General features: G+C 41.0%; 1 protein-coding gene across 4 annotated transcripts in view; it reads left to right on the top strand.

Annotated features, from left to right (window-relative positions):
- dab2 (Dab, mitogen-responsive phosphoprotein, homolog 2) overlaps positions 1-18,675 on the top strand; it is a 70,363-nt gene extending 51,688 nt beyond the window's left edge. For 2 of the 4 annotated variants that reach the window (XM_012967814.3, XM_012967819.2), the window contains exons 8-14: positions 730-783; positions 6,385-6,447; positions 10,181-10,864; positions 11,902-12,055; positions 12,352-12,999; positions 15,031-15,140; positions 16,883-18,675. In XM_012967814.3, the coding sequence (XP_012823268.1) occupies positions 730-783; positions 6,385-6,447; positions 10,181-10,864; positions 11,902-12,055; positions 12,352-12,999; positions 15,031-15,140; positions 16,883-17,053 (1,884 nt within the window). In that variant the 3' untranslated portion in view covers positions 17,054-18,675. Of the gene's footprint in view, positions 1-729; positions 784-6,384; positions 6,448-10,180; positions 10,865-11,901; positions 12,056-12,351; positions 13,000-15,030; positions 15,141-15,646; positions 15,735-16,882 lie in introns of all 4 variants that reach the window. The other 2 variants (XM_002938892.5, XM_004910443.4) reach the window with 2 other exon arrangements.
- The last annotated feature ends 295 nt before the right edge of the window (positions 18,676-18,970 follow it).

Genomic DNA, 18,970 nt, shown 5'->3' on the forward strand with positions numbered 1-18,970 from the left:
CATGGCTGCTTACACTGGGAATGGGCTCCCAAAGTGGAAGGCACAGCAGACAATGTGGGGATATTATCCAGAAAGTATTTCCCCCATCCAAACGGTGGGCTCTGTTAGCTGCACCTCCAGTGGGGAAAACCATATTTTGGTGATAGGTGCCCTTTAATATCAATATTGATGAAACGCTGGGGGTGGGAGACGTATTTTATAGTGGTGAATGTGACGCTTTTTGCAGAAAAAATTGCGAAAACATGGGTACCCCGCGGCTTTTTTGACATCCTTTTTTGACGCAAATCGCGCATTTTTAGGGGTGAAATTTTGCTGAAGTTTCGTGAAACAATTCGCCAATGCCAAAATGCAGAATTTTGCTGTGAATCCATGCCTGGCGAAAAAACCCACTCACTAATATTTCAGTCGGGTTCCAACTGCGCTGCTGCTGCTAAATCACTGCTGCTTTATGATGCCTCTCAGTGTGTGCCATTCCAATCAATAGCACCTGCTTAACATACAGCCCTGCGCTGCACTTAATTGGCTGGCACTACCTGTAGGCAGTAGCCTACGAAATCTTTTCATTCATTTCCTAATTCTATATATAAATTAGCTGTGCATTCCCTTCCGTCTTTGCTAACCTTATTTATAGCAGGAACCTACAGCCTGGAAATGTTCTGCATTGTGCGCAGCAGGCAATTTGTACAGTTTACCCAAACGAGCCGTTAACGAATATTTTCTGCTCTGCAGAATGGCAGCGACGCCCTGCTCAACATTAACGAGGAAGTTGACAAACTAAAACTGGTAAGTGATCTAATTGTTTCCTGCTGATGAGTTTCGCCGTTTGCCCCGGCAGCCAATAAAAGGCGCAGGCTGAGCAATGAATGATCACTGCATGATCACTGAAGCGGCACCGGGACTAGAAATTAGAGCAAGAGGCGAGAAACGTGTAGCAATTATTTACGCCGCGCTGAAAGAGATGGGAGAATAATTGTAACATCCATCCTGACAAATGCCGCGGAATCGGTACAGTCCCTGTCAGAATGAAAGAGAATTTTAAACAGAAGCAGCCATTGGATCCAATAGAACTGGGACAGCTGAGATTTTAAACAAGCAGGTTCTCATTTAGAAAGCTGCCTTGTGGTGGTGGGCACAAAAGCACATGTAATTTGTATCTATAAAACAGGGTATAGGAAGTATTTATGTCCTGCTGATTAACGCTTAGCATTATAGGAAAACTATTCCCCCAAACACTGTAGGTCTCTATAAAAATATATTTCATAAACAACCCTGCTTTATCTAAATAAAGCAATTTCATAATAATAACTTTTTTAGTAGTATGTGCCATTGGGTAATCCTAAATACCCACACATACATGTAAGTAATTTGGAGCTTTGTGGATAACGGGTTTCCAGATAATGGATCCCATACCTGTGCATTGATATACAGGTAGAAGGGACTTGCATGATGCGGTAGAGGAAGATTGTACATAACATAACATGCATTACTTAGGTTATTAGGTTATTAGCAGAGCTATTACACATTCCTACAGTTTAGGAATAGGACTGCTTGTATCTGCAATGAACTAATATTAACTTACACTCCTTCTGTTCTTGGTCATGTTTTCCTTTAACTCTCCTCTCCCTTAATCTTTACTAAATCCGAATCTTTCCTTCCCTTGCTAGACCAAAAACAAAGCTTGTTAAGGCTGCAAATATGTGTCGGTAAGTCTAATAGTAGTGTAGTGCAATGGTGACTTAAATCTGAACCTATGGGCGCTCATAAGCCAGACTGATATCATTTCTGATAATATACATGCGGGTATGTGCAAGCTTCACGCTATCACTTGTCCATATTGATATTTAACTGAGAAACACTTAATGATGTCCCATTGCAAGTATGGAGTAGAGCTATGACAAAAGACATGGTCCTAAGTTCACATTATCATTAGTTACAAAGGATGGGGAGGGGGGGTTATAGGCCCTGCCTATATTATATGTGCAAAATATTATATAGTGATGATTAAATTATGGTGCCCCAGTGCTTATTGTACTACAACAATCATTTAAATGGTATAACTTGCCTTCCTAGAAGCCCAGAGCAAATCATTTTAGAATGCCAGCCCCTTACCTTTCCTGGCCTACTACTGGGAGCCAGCATAGTACAGTACCGTATATGCACAATAGGCCCCCATTGATTGCTCAAGCCCTGCACCCCATTATTCACTATAGCCCTTACACTTACAAAGGCTTGACCTCTCCCAGCCAGCGAATGTAGATTGACAGTTAATGCTTTGTATGGTTCATGTCACTATTGCACTAAGCACCCTAGTGACGCAAGGCTTAGGATGCCTTTCCAATATTGTGTTCCATCATTTTTAGTTATTTTTAGTAATGTTCCAAATTCGTTGTGATGGCTGCTCCATAAAGCCTGCAATTAGACTGCTTGCTGTCAGGAACCTTCTCATATTTGGCTGTAGCAGAACCTGCTTGAGCTTAAGTGTCTCTTTTACTTCATTACTGTGGATCATGCTTCTCACAGGGATCACCTAGACATTCTTTGGCTTTTTTATAAGCAAAAATTTCCATTCATTTATCCATCATACCCTTACCTTTCTGACCTAGCTCGGGGAGTTCTTAACCTTTTATTAAGTGTAAGAGTCAGCTTCACAAAGCCAAAGGAATTAGTTAGGAATTAATGATGCACCCTATTTAATGACTATTGGATAAGTACATTTCATTTTATCAAAGAGGGTAATGGAGACCCACCATAAACAGTGTGGAGTCCCAGTTTTGGGTCTTGACCAGTCAATTAACAATAACTGCCCTAGCTAATGTGATGGCAAACACTTGAAGCCCCATGGGGTGATCATGCAGCAGTTTAATGATATAATTGCTGAACACGAGACCCATATTGGAGATTAGATTTGATGGATTGAGGAAGACTCTGCCGCAGGGGCTTTACTCACTATGGAAGGCATAACTCATGCCGGTGGTATATGGGGGATTCCCTCAGTGCCACAGAAGTGTTGCCCCATTATCTTTCTGTAACTTTAAGACACTCCTTTGTGTCTTTGTGCCTTCAGCCTGCCAATGTGCCCCTTCCCTAGCCCTACAAAGGGGTGGCAGACCCTGGGTTTGGGATCCACTGGGTTAGCCAATGACCAAGCAACCCATAGCCTGGACACCAAAAAGATTACTTTATACATTTACGTAAAAATATATAATTCATAAATATAGTTTAAACAGAACTTTTGGTGTATAAAAACACCATAATATTTTATACAGGAATATGAGAATTCATTTGAATGTTTGGTTGCTAAAGCAGAGCGACTAGGGATGAGTGAATGTTTTTTCATGGTAAAACGTATGTTATTGCCAGTAGTACGAACTTTAGTGAATCTGTGCTGGAATTTCGCCCTTAGTTTTTTTTCCCTGAAATAAAACATTTTGTGTTGTGCTGGAAAGGAACACAAGAAAAAAACACCAATGGCGGCGTTAGAATTTTCACTAGAGAAAACACCACCAGCATTATAAGGATTTCTCCATGCATTGTTTCTTGCCCAATTGTTGAACCAAATACATGATGGGTTTTTTTAAGTAAAGCCAAAAAATCTCTTTGTGATGCTTTCCATGTTTCTGATCTTTATTTAAGAAGGTTTTCTTACTAAATATTCATAACTATTACTATTCATAACTATTACTAAAATGACTATTTTTGGCATTGTAGTTTCTTCATGCATGTTTTTTTCAAAGAATGATCAAATATAGCCCAAGATCACTTTTTATATTTCTTGATCAATGTGTTGCTCTGGTTTCTTTGTTTCTCTCTCAACTTTTACCTCTACTTTGTCTTACTCTTGCTCTCTTCCAGATTTGGAATGTGTAAATGGGATAAACAATGGGATATACTAATATAATATAATGGGATATACAATGAGATATATTAATATAATGGGATATACAATGGGATATACTAATATAATGGGATATACTAATATAATGGGATATACTAATATAATATAATGGGATATACAATGAGATATATTAATATAATGGGATATTTAATGGGATATACTAATATAATGGGATATACAATGGGATATACTAATACAGTGATGCCCAACCAATGGCTCAGGGGCAACATGTTGCTCACCAACCCCTTGGGTGTTGCTCTCAGTGCCCCCAAACCAGGGAGTTATTTTTGAATTCCTGACTTGGGGGCAAGTTTTGGTTGAATAAAAACAAGATTTCCTACCAAATAAAGCCCCCTGTAAGCTGATAGTGTGCATAGAGGCCCCTAATAGCCAATCACAGCCCTTATTTGGCTCCTCCATGAACTTTTATGATGCTTGTGTTGCTCCCCAAGTCTTTTTACATTTGACTGTGGCTCCCGAGTAAGAAAGGTTGGGGATCCCTGTACTAATATAATGGGATATACAATGGAATATACTAATATAATGGGATGTTATTTAAACAAGGTGTTGTGGGAATGGGATTCAGAGTGAGAAATATTTCGAGTAGCGCCACTGGTACTAGTTAATCTACTAATGGTGATAGCCATTTTTAATTACAGTGTATTCTTTGTCATAGGTTAGAGGGGATGGTAACCAGTCAAAATTTTATCAGAGTTCCCCTATATTGGCCCCTATACCCAACCACAGAGAAGAAATCCTCCCAGAATCACTCCAATCTGGAAAATGCAGATTTGTGCTGCGCTGTTGGCGGCCGCCAAGACAAATTGCTCGTCTTTCTGTCCTCTTCTCTCTGACAGAGATCATCAGGCACACTTCAAGGGAATATGATATTCTGCTGGTCATTGATCACTGCCAGAGAGCAGAGGATAATAAGAAAAGCAAGCTGCCGTAGGGAACACCAACCATGTAACTCTGCATTTTCAGTATCAGTGTGGGTAACAGAACCAGGGTTTCTTTGCTGGTGTAGAGAGGGCAGGGGGTGGCCATTACATACCATGTTACTTCTTAATAATACACAGTCCCTCCTAGGGATAATTAATTAATTGAATATTGTAATAAAATGGGCAAAGTTTGCTACAGGTTTATTAACAAATAGCAGCCAATCAGCAGGTCCCAGTAACTGGTCAGCTGTTCAAGAGCAAATACTTGTTTGGTGTCTATGGGTTACTAGATCTCACGTGGGTTACAAGCAGGAATAATGTTTAGCGCCAGTAAATATTTGTGCCTGTGATCAATGGCTTTGTAGTAATAAGCTCATATATCTTACTCAATGGCTAGTAACCCCCGGCAAGCAATCAGCAGCGAGAATTTCTGGCCCACTGCAGTTTTGACAAATGAAATCAGACATCTGATTGGTTGCTATGGGTTACTGGAATTGCACACACTTATATGTCACTAATTAAAGTGTTATCATTTCACTTATGGGTTTTAGCTCCCTCTCATACATTATCCTCTCCGGTGATGGGCAGGTTTGGTGTGATGGTGCTTATACAAGAGCAATGGAATCATAATGTTTAAGGAATCTATATATATATATATATATATGAGGATAGACCAGAGTATAAATTGTTTGTTTACACTATTAGATATATACGCATTTTGATCAGAGCAGCTTGAGTTCAAGGACAAGGAAAGCCACGTTATTGTGTGCAATTAGCACTGAAGTCATGGGAAAAATGGGAAAAAGCCCATATTTCTCACTTACATGGAGAAGTGTAAATCTTTTTGGGGGGACAACCAAATGCCAAGACAGATAAACTTGCTTGGCTTCATGTGTCCAATCCAATAGGGTCAAATGCTATATAGGCTTAACATTCCGTGTCATAGTCATTCTGAAAGGAATAACCCAACTCATTAAGGGGAGTACTGGTACTTACCAGTGATGTTGCCCATAGCAACCAATCAACAATTAGATTTAAGTTGGCCATACACGAGACCAATTCGGCAGCTTAACGGTGCATGTATGGGCACTACCGACGGGTCTGCCCGACCGATACCTGGCCTGAAATTGGGCAGATATCGATCAGGCAGGTTAAAAAAATTAGTCGGATCAGGGACCGCATCGGCTCGTTGATGCGGTCCCCGAACCGACTGCGCCTATTACCAGCGCTCTAATTCGTTTGTTTGGCCCCAGGGCCAAACGACTGAATTAGCCTAAATTCACACGATATCGCCCACCCATAGGTGGGGATATCAGGAGAAGATCCGCTCACTTGGCGAGGTCACATTAAGTGGATCTTAACGTGTATGGCCACCAATACAAGTGAGCAACAGCAAAGATCTGATTGGTTGCTATAGGCAACATCACCAGTGATGTTTGTCTCCACTGGTAATAAATACACCCCTATGTGTTTGCCATTCACGTCATGCATGTGTTAGGTATGTTGTACTGCTAAATGCATCTTGCTAAAATATTCCTTCTCTTTAAGGGTGTTGACCAGATGAATTTATTTGGTGATATGTCCACGCCCCCTGACCTCCACAGTCCCACAGTAAGTCATTTCTCTAACGAATCGAAATATCAGATTTATATAGTAGGATATATGCATCTATACATGGTGTCTTGCTGTTGGGATCTGCGCTGCCCTGGGATCTCCATGAATCATGAAAAGCAGTTAATGCATAAATCAATGGAAGCCTGTCCAGCAGATCCTTTTAAATTGTTTTATGAAGGAGAATCACAGTTTGGGGCAATATTAAACTGTATTACGTATTCTGTATGCGGCAGGGTTTGTTTGTAAGTGATCCATCACACCTTTGCTTGTGGTCTGTGCTGCATAGGGAATAAAATATTATGGTGAGTAGGAATTTGTATTTAATGGGAAATGGGATTGAAGACAACTTTGTTCCGAACCCGTATTCATACTTTATCACTTGCTGACATCATTATCTGTGACCTGCGCTGATATCATACACATCAATGATTGGACGGAATGAGGCAGCTAGGATCTTGACACTTAACAGCAATTAATAGTATTGTGGCTAAAATCAATCCTTGCCCTGTTTTACACATAACTCCCAGGCTTCAGTTGTTGACATGTAGTCCAAAGACATCTGGGGGTCTGCCAGTTACCCACCCCTACCCTACAACACTGGCATAGCAAAGCAAGAGTCACGTGGCACCGCCTGACAACACTATTAACCAGGGGCAGTGTGACTGATATTTCCCATTTTGTGCTAATTCCCTGAACCAGAAAATTATCCAGAGACAACAGTATAACATCCCAGTCATATTCTAAGGGCTAATGTACATTAGTGGCTTTATATAAACAAAGAAATACATGGGGCAAGGTTTAAAGCACAAATAATTCACCATGTTTTTGCCCTTTGCCCCAGGTGTAGCAGGTAAATGCATGGGCCCTAGGGGGCACAGATTTGACCCGTGATTGCTAGGTACTGGGTGCTTGGTTTATGTTTGTTGGACACTGAGATTGTTTGGGCTGGGCAATACATACCCAGCTACTGATTAACTCCCACGTGATTATTGGGAAGATCAGATTGTTTTGTTTCACAAGCAGTTTTGAAGGTTTCCCCTTCCAGAATTGCACAAAGTCATTCCCAGTTACCGGAGGGATTGTGCAAAGGACGATGATAACATTTGACTCTGTTTTGTAATTGTCCATCTGCCCTAAATATATCACAATGCAGAATCTATTAATATCAGTAAGCTTCCCTGTGAGACTGTAGTGGGTGCCTAAGCAACTTACTGCTCATAGTGCCCACTGCCCGCCCATGCCTCCATAGATGGCACCAGAGCTAGGTAAGTGGGGCTGGCAAAACTTTATCTTTATCTTGCACAGTTGTACACATGTGATCTTTGAGATTAAACTACAGGTTCAACGTTTGCTCCAGGTCTTGAACCCAATCAAATCTTTTCTTTTAAACAGCAGACCCGTGTGATTGGCTGCTGTGGATTTCCAAGCTGAACCAGACATTTGCTTTTGCTATTACCTTAATCCCATAAGAATTTTAATCTTCTCAAACATTTCTGAGCGGATTAAAGGAGAACAAATGCCTTTTAAAATTTCCTACAGAGGATTCCCTCCTGAAAACCACCCCAGTGGACCCCCAATACTGGCCCATTTGCCATAGCAGTTAGTAAAATACAGAGTACCACAGTGGGGTTGGTGGGCGCATATTGGGCACTTTACCAGTGGTCTTTCGCTAGGAGCATTCCGACTGCAGCAAATCTAAACTTGCCTTCAAATATACAAACGTATATACAGGTCCTTTTCAAAAAATTAGCATATTGTGATAAAGTTCATTATTTTCTGTAATGTACTGATAAACATTAGACTTTCATATATTTTAGATTCATTACACACAACTGAAGTAGTTCAAGCCTTTTCTTGTTTTAATATTGATGATTGTGGCATACAGCTCATGAAAACCCAAAATTCCTATCTCAAAAAATTAGCATATTTCATCCGCCCAATAAAAGAAAAGTGTTTTTAATACAAAAAAAGTCAACCTTCAAATAATTATGTTCAGTTATGCACTCAATACTTGGTCGGGAATCCTTTTGCAGAAATGACTGCTTCAATGTGGCGTGGCATGGAGGCAATCAGCCTGTGGCACTGCTCAGGTGTTATGGAGGCCCAGGATGCTTCAATAGCGGCCTTAAGCTCATCCAGAGTGTTGGGTCTTGTGTCTCTCAACTTTCTCTTCACAATATCCCACAGATTCTCTATGGGGTTCAGGTCAGGAGAGTTGGCAGGCCAATTGAGCACAGTAATACCATGGTCAGTAAACCATTTACCAGTGGTTTTGGCACTGTGAGCAGGTGCCAGGTCGTGCTGAAAAATGAAATCTTCATCTCCATAAAGCTTTTCAGCAGATGGAAGCATGAAGTGCTCCAAAATCTCCTGATAGCTAGCTGCATTGACCCTGCCCTTGATAAAACACAGTGGACCAACACCAGCAGCTGACATGGCACCCCAGACCATCACTGACTGTGGGTACTTGACACTGAACTTCAGGCATTTTGGCATTTCCCTCTCCCCAGTCTTCCTCCAGACTCTGGCACCTTGATTTCCGAATGACATACTTTGGACCACTGAGCAACAGTCCAGTGCTGCTTCTCTGTAGCCCAGGTCAGGCGCTTCTGCCGCTGTTTCTGGTTCAAAAGTGGCTTGACCTGGGGAATGCAGCACCTGTAGCCCATTTCCTGCACGCGCCTGTACACGGTGGCTCTGGATGTTTCTACTCCAGACTCAGTCCACTGCTTCCGCAGGTCCCCCAAGGTCAGGAATCGGTCCTTCTCCACAATCTTCCTCAGGGCCCAGTCACCTCTTCTCGTTGTGCAGCGTTTTCTGCCACACTTTTTCCTTCCCACAGACTTCCCACTGAGGTGCCTTGATACAGCACTCTGGGAACAGCCTATTTGTTCAGAAATTTCTTTTTGTGTCTTACCTTCTTGCTTGAGGGTGTCAATGATGGCCTTCTGGACAGCAGTCAGGTCGGCAGTCTTACCCATGATTGCGGTTTTGAGTAATGAACCAGGCTGGGAGTTTTTAAAAGCCTCAGGAATCTTTTGCAGGTTTTTAGAGTTAATTTGTTGATTCAGATGATTAGGTTAATAGCTCGTTTAGAGAACCTTTTCATGATATGCTAATTTTTTGAGATAGGAATTTTGGGTTTTCATGAGCTGTATGCCACAATCATCAATATTAAAACAAGAAAAGGCTTGAACTACTTCAGTTGTGTGTAATGAATCTAAAATATATGAAAGTCTAATGTTTATCAGTACATTACAGAAAATAATGAACTTTATCTCAATATGCTAATTTTTTGAAAAGGACCTGTATACTAGGAAAAGGGCATCAAGCAGAAGATTTTCTGTGCCAGTTCTACTATTCCAGTTCCATGACAAACAGGGCAGCACAGGTGGACTACGTTGCTGCAGTTCAGGTGGGAAGCCTCTGGAGGTGGTTTAGGCTTCTTTTGTCCTCCTTTATTTAAATCAAACACAGAACTACTCCAATCAATTCAACCATGTTTGCTTTCCATATCTTTCTCAAATCATATCAGTATTCAGCTTGTTAAATGTAAAAAGTCACATAGGCAGCCCCTAAATGTAGTTAAACAACAACTGGCCTGATGAGGATTCTGGGAGTTGTAGTTCATCCGCATCTGGGGGCGCAGCCAGTGTTTTGCCTTGCACATTCTTACCAGACAACAGCTCTAATCACTAATGATGTGTCTTATTTCTTTCTATACAAATAGGAAAGTAATGAAATCCTGTTAGTGGATCTAAACACTGAAATCGACACCAATCAAAATTGTGTAAAAGGAAATCCCTTCCTATCCAATGGCTTCATCAGTGCATGTTCTCCTCTTCCTCATCCACAACCACAGTCACCTTTCTCACCTGAGAAACCATTTTCTGCCAATCTCAGCTTCTTTCCTACTCCCAATCCAGATCCTTTTTGTGACGATCCTTTCACTGCCACAGATCAATCACCCTATTCTTCTCCACTTGATTCTTCGAAATTCATAAATCACCTCAAAGAAAACTTAAGCAGCTTAGAGAATGGTTCAGAAAAGAATGGCGTTCTGACAAATGATATTGAGTTTGGCCAGAAGTTTGACCAAATTTCTAACCATTCTGGTAAACAGGACGCAAAGTCAGATCATTGGCCTTTTAAGCCTAACCAGTCCCTCCCTAGAGCAAGGACTCACAATGGTGGACTGGAGCACAGACTCAATGGCCCCTTGATCAGCCCCCCACCAAATCCATTTGCTGAAGGCACAGCTAAGGGAGTCGATCTGCAAAATGGAATAAGAAGGAACTCAGACACCAATGTCAGTCACAAGCCAGACCCTGTTAATTCCCTTCCGTGTGATCCTATAGCAATAATCCCACCACCACAAAGTACCAAGCCTGGAAGAGGCAGGAGAAGTGCGAAGGTGATTTTTTTTTTTCTTCCTTCAGATCATGAATAGTCAAATTAAATGTTAACATTTTTTTGACAATGCCATAAAGCAGAAATGGTTTTGCCAGCATCTTCATATATTATGTATCCAGTTTCCAATTAACATTTTTTAATTCTATTATTTCATGCTGCCTTGTTAATCGTAATAGTGGTAAGTAGCGTTATTTGTCATCTTGTTTGTACTTTAAACCCTTCATTTGGTTTATAGTCATTAAGTCCCTGTACAGCCCTGCCCTAACGCATCTCCCATACAGTAGCCCAGTCATCCCCAACCAGTGGTTCGCGAGAAACATGTTGCTCCCCAACCCCTTGGATGTTGCTCCCAGTGGCCTCAGAGCAGGTGCTTATTTTTGAATTTCTGACTTGGAGGTAATATTTGGTTGCATAAAACCCAGTGTAAAGCCAAACAGAGCCTTCTATAGGCTGCCAGCCCACATAGGGGGCAACCAAATAGCCAATTATAGAGCTTATTTGCACCCCCAGGAACTTTTTTCATGCTTATGTTGCTCTCCAACACTTTTTCCATTTGAATGTGGCTCACGGGTATAAAAGGTTGGGGATCCCTGCAGTAGCCTTTTCCCTAATACATGTCAGCCAGATGTAGAACTATGCAGTGGGGTAGCTGTCCACCATATTTACCAGCTTCGATTCAATGTTCCAGGCTCCACCAATAAGGAGTATGCAACTGTAAGCCAACCCGGACCTAGATTCTAGAGGTCTGACCAGCAATGACTGCCTGTAATAACATAAATAGCCTACAACACATCAGAATTATCCTTTTTAATCTCATTATAACTATGTAAGACAGACAATTGTAATTAGATTTGAATGCCTCATGAGGCAATCACCATAAATGAAAGTAGTCCAAGTGGCAGAGATGCATGGGAGGTAATAATGATGGATGTAGGCGGCAGCTTGGGAGACAATGTCAGAACTGCCAAGACTGAAACTGCAAACTAAATCAAGAACACATTTTATATTCAACTGTTAACAGTGGATTAATCTATATAGGCAACATCCGATGATTTGTTTGGGTCAGACATCTTTCCATCAAATTCAGAGCCAGCGCCAGCTGTAGGTCCTACTGCTCAGCCAGCCCCAGCGCCAACAAACCCATTGGATCTGTTTAACACCTCAGGTCACTCATCTGCCACTGGAAGCCTTGGTAAGTAAATAAAACCATGAATATGATACTGTTCCGCTTATACAACAAATCTAGGTAGCTGTCACTCATCAAACAAGCAACGCATTTATCCAAAAAATGCCAAAAGATTAATTGGTTGAAGGAGTATTATGTAACAAGTTGTTGAATGTTGCTTGCCAATCAGTGCAGTTCTAGTACAGCACCTTGCTATTAGCCTGTCTATATCACAATGTTCAACTGAATGCTAAGCAAGCCCTGCTAGGAACCTTCACAATAAGCCATGAGTTCCAGGCTGGCTGATGTTTTTTGTTTTTCAGGAGCCCTGACAGTAAATTCATCTCATGCACAACAATGGAATACCCAGTCCTTAGTTTTTAATCAACCTTCTGCAACACTTCACACACCTGTGCTAGGTGTACAGCCTGGTTTTAGTCAGCCAAATGTTCTTGGATCAGCATCAATGACATCATGGAATCAACCACCAGGTTTAATAGCTTCCCCACCAATGCAGAATCCCTCGCTGTGGAATCAGCCTGTATCAATCCAGCCAAATGTTTGGCCCCAACAAGGAGGCTTAAATAACCCTTTCCAGGTCAATATGTTTGCACCAAGACCACCTGTATTACCATCAGCACTAACATCATCAGGTCCTGCTCTCACAAGTCCTCCTCAGCCACCACCCAGGCCAGCACCTCAAAAGGAGTCACCTAAGAAAGAAAGTGATGCCTTCACTGCTCTAGATCCTCTTGGTGAGAAAGAGAAGAAGAGCGTTAAAGACATGTTTAAAGACTATCAGTTGACAAAGCCGCCCGCCGTTCCTGCAAGGCGAGGAGAACATCAGCAAAACAGCAATTCCAGCTCTACTGGAGCTTTTAACAACTATTTTACTAACAAAGTAGGAATTCCCCAAGATAGTGCTGATCATGATGATTTTGACATCAATCAACTTTCATCTAGGATTAATGGTAAGGCCATCTTGAACAGTTAGGAATAAGCATTCCCATGATAGAGAAGGACGTTTTAAGGTGAAGAGACACAGAGCTACTAGTAGCAGCTACTTGTCGTGGCTACTAAAATAGACAATGATGATCATTTACTGATAATTGTCTCTATGTGTGTTTTAGCAGAGGCAATTCTCGGTATTTTCTATGGTAGGGTGTTTTCTGGTGTTAGTAGCCGTGACAAGTTGCTGCTACCATGTGTCTTCAGCGAAATAGTATCTTAAGGACACCAGGTTGCCTAACATTATCATATAAAGGGCCAGATTCAATTCAGTGAGAGAAAGGTTTATCATGTGAGAACTCATTAATGACATTAAATTCAAGGAGAAAAAACTTTTCTCTTAAGTTCAGTTTTGTTTTTTTTCTCATAGACTTCAGTTTTCACATGTTAAACTTTGAGATAAGTTTTTCCGAATTGAATCGCGTCTCAAATTGAATCTTGTCTATGAGTTTTTACGTGATAGGCCTTTGACTCACTGAACTGAATCTGGCCCATAGTATAAAAAACAGTAGTAGGGCCAAAAAAATACCTGTACATTGCTAGAAAGAAACATTTTTAAGTACCACTAAGCCAAGTTTCTTTATATGATGTAAATATATGTACAAATATATAAGAAATATGTTATTCGTATGTGACTTCATATACTTCCTCCTCTTGAAAATGCAACACTTGTCTTTGTCAGGACATTCGGTCACAGATGTCACAACTCATATTTCAATCTTTTAAACAACACAGGCACTTGTTCTATTCACCTGGAAACTTTGACCATCACTAAATGGCGGCTCAAGGGAAAAGATCTAAAGGGCAATATTTACTGATATATATATTCCAGTTTGGTGAGATTCTTTAATAGGTTACTTAACATAATATAAACTGTCTGTTGAGCCGCCATTTAGTGATGGGCTGTGTGCTCCCTTAGAGATCAGCTGACAGGAAGTAATGCAGCGCTAACTGTAACAGGAAGTAGTGTGGGAGTAAAAGGCAGAACTCTGTGCATTAATTGGCTGCTGTGACCCAACATGTAGTTGATTTGTGTGTACAGTGAATTGTATGATCCCAGGGGGCGGCCCTTCATTTTTTATTTAGAATTACCCAGTGGTAAAAAAGTACACTTTTATGAAAATGGTTTATTTAGATGAAGCAGAGTTTTACAAATGAGCTGTTTATGCAATATATGTTTATAGAGGCCTACATATACTGTAGTTTAGCAGTATAGTTTTCCTTTAATGCGTTGGAAGATTTATTTAAGGAGATAATATAAAGGCAACATATTTTTATAAATATTCCTATTTCATTTTTGAATGAATGCCAAATGACTTTCATATTCACTGAAACTGTACAGTTTGGCAAGATTGCCAGTAAATGTTACACTGTAAAGATATGGTACTAGGGGGCCAATTATTACAAATGTCTATGGGGCACATTTACTAATCCACGAATCCGAATCATGAATGGGAAAAAATCGTATTGGAAACAAAAATTTCGTAAGATCGCAAATATCACTAAAAAGGCTTACAAAAAAATCGTATTAGTCACGATAATATCGTATTGGCGATCCGAAAGTCACTAAATTTTCGCACCGAACAATTGTAAACAGCGGTAAAACCTTTCCGATTTTTTCGTGCAAACGTCCGAAAAAGTTGTGCGCCGTCCGAAAAAGTCGTGCGCCGGACGAAAAAGTCGTGCGCCGGATGAAAAAGTCATGCGCCGGACAAAAAAGTCGTGCGCCATACGAAAAAGTCATGCGGACGCCCGAAAAAAACGGCGTAAATACGCTCGTGCATTCGTGCTTTTGTAAATGTGCCCCTATGTGTTACTTTATATTTATAATATAAAATATATATATATAATATTATACCGCTCGGTCCGCACTCCCAATAAATGAACTAAAAGAATACAGGAGTGCGCATCATCAATTGGAATGTATATATATAATATAAAATATAATATATATATTATATTATTGTATTTGATGATTTTGTTTCCCGTTACAGACCCACCAAAGCCTGCCCCACGAATACAAACACTGCCAATGTCAAAGCCCGCTGAGGGGTTATTTGAAAATCCCTTTGGTTCAGATTCTTTCACTTCATTACAGAACTCTGTAAGTAGTTTGTTTGCATGCCACATTTACAATACAATGGCAAAAACATCTCAATATTATGTATATATAATTATTTTACCAAAAATGGAAGAAATATCTGTTGAATGGATTTGCTATGTAACAGGGTACTTACTCTGTAGCCCATTATAATGATAGCCGTCTGTTCTGGCTTCCAGCCTCCCTTTAGTTCCAGTGTGAGCAGAGCAGTAAGTGCCGGAGTCAGCAGACGTGTGTACATGAATCTTCTCTATTACACTATACAGAATACAGACAGAGACGCTTCTGGGCCACTATGTTAAATCAAAGGTTCAGCTTCACTGATTTGCAATGTCCCAGTGTCCCAGGCTGCGTTGTGCTAATTGCCTTGTGCTCGTCACAGTAATGTGATCCTGTTGATGATAAGAATTAAGCGCAGGGTATTAGAATTTACAAGCATAATATTGCTTTTTATATGCCTTTAGACCTGGTGGAATCAATAACTCAGATGCATCATTTGCTCTTTACAGAAAGCCACAGCACATCAGTTGACATCTTCTGATCCATTCGGGGATCCATTTGGGAATCCATTTGCTTAAGAAAGTTTCTGCTACATTTGTAAGTTAATGTCTGGAGTTTCTGTGATTATCCAGGGCATTGCTGTCCAACATCTGTGGTACCAAGGGGCACAATTCTTCTGGCCTACGTAGCAGAGGACCAATAATGCACCCACTTCAAACCACACCCATGTTATCACAATAGCTTTTAGGCCATATTCATATTAATGGTAGTAGCACAGCAAAACTCCAAATGGTTGGTAATCACTGCAGGTATATCCCCCATCACAGGCAGCATAGAGCAGGCAGAGTATGGCACACACAGGCAGAATAGGGAAGGCAGAGTATGGCACACACAGGCAGCATAGGGCAGACAGAGTATGGCACACACAGGCAGCATAGGGCAGGCAGAGTATGGCACACACAGGAAGCATAGGGAAGGCAGAGTATGGCACACACAGGCAGAATAGGGAAGGCAGAGTATGGCACACACAGGCAGCATAGGGCAGACAGAGTATGGCACACACAGGCAGCATAGGGCAGGCAGAGTATGGCACACACAGGAAGCATAGGGAAGGCAGAGTATGGCACACACAGGCAGAATAGGGAAGGCAGAGTATGGCACACACAGGCAGCATAGGGCAGACAGAGTATGGCACACACAGGCAGCATAGGGCAGGCAGAGTATGGCACACACAGGAAGCATAGGGAAGGCAGAGTATGGCACACACAGGCAGAATAGGGAAGGCAGAGTATGGCACACACAGGCAGAATAGGGAAGGCAGAGTATGGCACACACAGGCAGCATAGGGAAGGCAGAGTATGGCGCATAGGGCAGACAGAGTATGGCACACACAGGCAGCATAGGGCAGGCAGAGTATGGCACACACAGGCAGCATAGGGAAGGCAGAGTATGGCACACACAGGCAGCATAGGGCAGACAGAGAATGGCACACACAGGCAGCATAGATCAGGCAGAGTATGGCACACACAGGCAGCATAGGGCAGGCAGAGTATGGCACACACAGGCAGCATAGGGCAGACAGAGAATGGCACACACAGGCAGCATAGGGCAGGCAGAATTTGGAACACACAGGCAGCACAATCTGTCTGAACTGGTGGTTAGCATAATCTTTTTTTGTAATCTTTTAATGTTTTTCACTATTATTATTATTATCATTAAATAATAAAATATTCTCTCTATTACAGCCATGGACAAAACAACAAGCAAAAAATATACAGAAGATACTTGCCAGCCTCAATGAGACATCTCATCCTTTTCCAGTTTATTCATTGCCAAAAAACTTCCAAATAATTCCCACCGGATTCCACCTAATTAGGGACAGTTGTGGTTTATTAATTCCAAGGCTCCATGTCTGAAAAATTCAAGACAGCCCTTTCTGTTTTTAGTTTTTGTTCACATACATGAAATTACCATTTTATTCAATAACCACATTCACATTTCCACTTGCTGTGCGGAAAAAGTTCATGGCATTTTAGTGAGTAGCCAAGACATGCAAACAAATAGTATCCTCAACTATATACTAGTAGGAATGTCCAATGCAACATGGAATCCGAATTATGGCGGATTTTGGTGCAGAACTGCATAATCGAGCAGTTTCATCCCGAAATCCGCTCCATGTCTCAATAGCTACAGGGGCAGGCACATCAGGAAGTTTTTAGGACTGTAGTGTTTACTACAATTCCCCAAGTGAGAGCAGACAGAGACATATCATTTGAGTGTTGGAATTAGGATAATAAGAGTCTGAGGAGCGCTTTGCCATAAGCTCACCACCAAGTTACCAATACCATGTTTAAGAAAACTATTGATCTCTCAAAAGTCACACACATCTCATTAACATTATTAGGACAGTGAGGAGTTTGATTGAACACAAGCTAGTGTTGCCCCAAACATGATTGAGTTGATTTCCCACCTATAGCCCACTGTACCCTCGGGCCCCAGCTGGCCATGCCAACCATCTCTGATTATCTTTGATTCTGACCATAAGAAGACTGAATTACTTGTGTGCAGCTGGCATGTTCTTATGACCTGGAACATAATGGGACTGTCTCTAATAGGAAGAATGCATAAATACATTGAATATATTGTCACTTTTCCGTCATTTACAAGCAAAATAGTTTTTTTTCCACAATTAATTGGGATCCAAATGGTGTTAAAATAAATACCTCAACTGGGACGACTGGAACTGGAAAAGAACAGCAAAGTTATGTTTTTAACCAGGGCAATAACATCTTCCAAGAAAAAAAAGTTCTGTCCATAACATCTTATTGGCAGTGGTGTCACCAATAAAGAATTTGCTCACCACCCGACAGCCATTTTGGATTTTAGTGGATCTGAAACGTGTTTCAAATATACCTCCAGAACACTGGTTACTGTTACCATTATATCGTACTGGAGCAGTCTGATGGACCCTACATTAAATGAATGGGGAGCGCAAGTATCGCTTACGTCTGGATATTTACGGTCATTGGAGAACGCATCCAAAACTCTACGGCCACAAGTTGGTCTTCAAGATGGATCGGTTCAGCCATGACTATTGACAACACAAACTTCCTTCTAGCCCATTTTTTTGTAAAAGTTGATCTGGTATCAGCTATGAACTATGGGAACGATTCCCATGACACTACAATTAGTCGTGCCTCAATTATTTTCACTATGAACTCCAAGTGATCAGCTAGAAACGAATCATACACTATTTACACTTGATAAACTGAAAACTCTTTAATTTCAAAAGTGATTTTTTTTCCAATCAGGTGGAAACCTGTATACTTATGCTATCAATGCACTTTTTTACTTTGTAAAACCAACCAATCTATGAAGTTTTTAATGTGTATTTTTTTCTTCATCTGGATCTATGACAGACCCCTATAAACGTACATTATGCTTTTTGATGTCTGTATAAGCTCAGATCTGTTCCTGTGATGTATTCAATACATTTCAATATGCTACAGAATACACTATTAAAGTTCCATTGCCATTATTTTGCATTATGTTGATAATGAAGCTGCTTTGTACATTGAAGGCTTCTGTATATAGGAGATGTGGGTAGTGTAGGGAGCAACATTTGGGAGAGGAGACACTTTTCAGGATATGCCGCATAGACAGTGGTATATGGAAAGGTTTGCAGAAACCATCCTCCTTCCATTTTGAGGCTTTCAATAAAACATTACTTGTACATTGGAGACCATTATTAGTAGTAGTATAGGAGAAAACTGCACTGGCCGGGGTGTACGCAAGTAAACGTTCCTCTTCCACCTTCGGTCTTTGAGTGGAAG

This window comes from Xenopus tropicalis, chromosome 1 (genome assembly GCF_000004195.4).
Source record: "Xenopus tropicalis strain Nigerian chromosome 1, UCB_Xtro_10.0, whole genome shotgun sequence".
Classification (NCBI taxonomy): Eukaryota; Metazoa; Chordata; class Amphibia; order Anura; family Pipidae; genus Xenopus; species Xenopus tropicalis.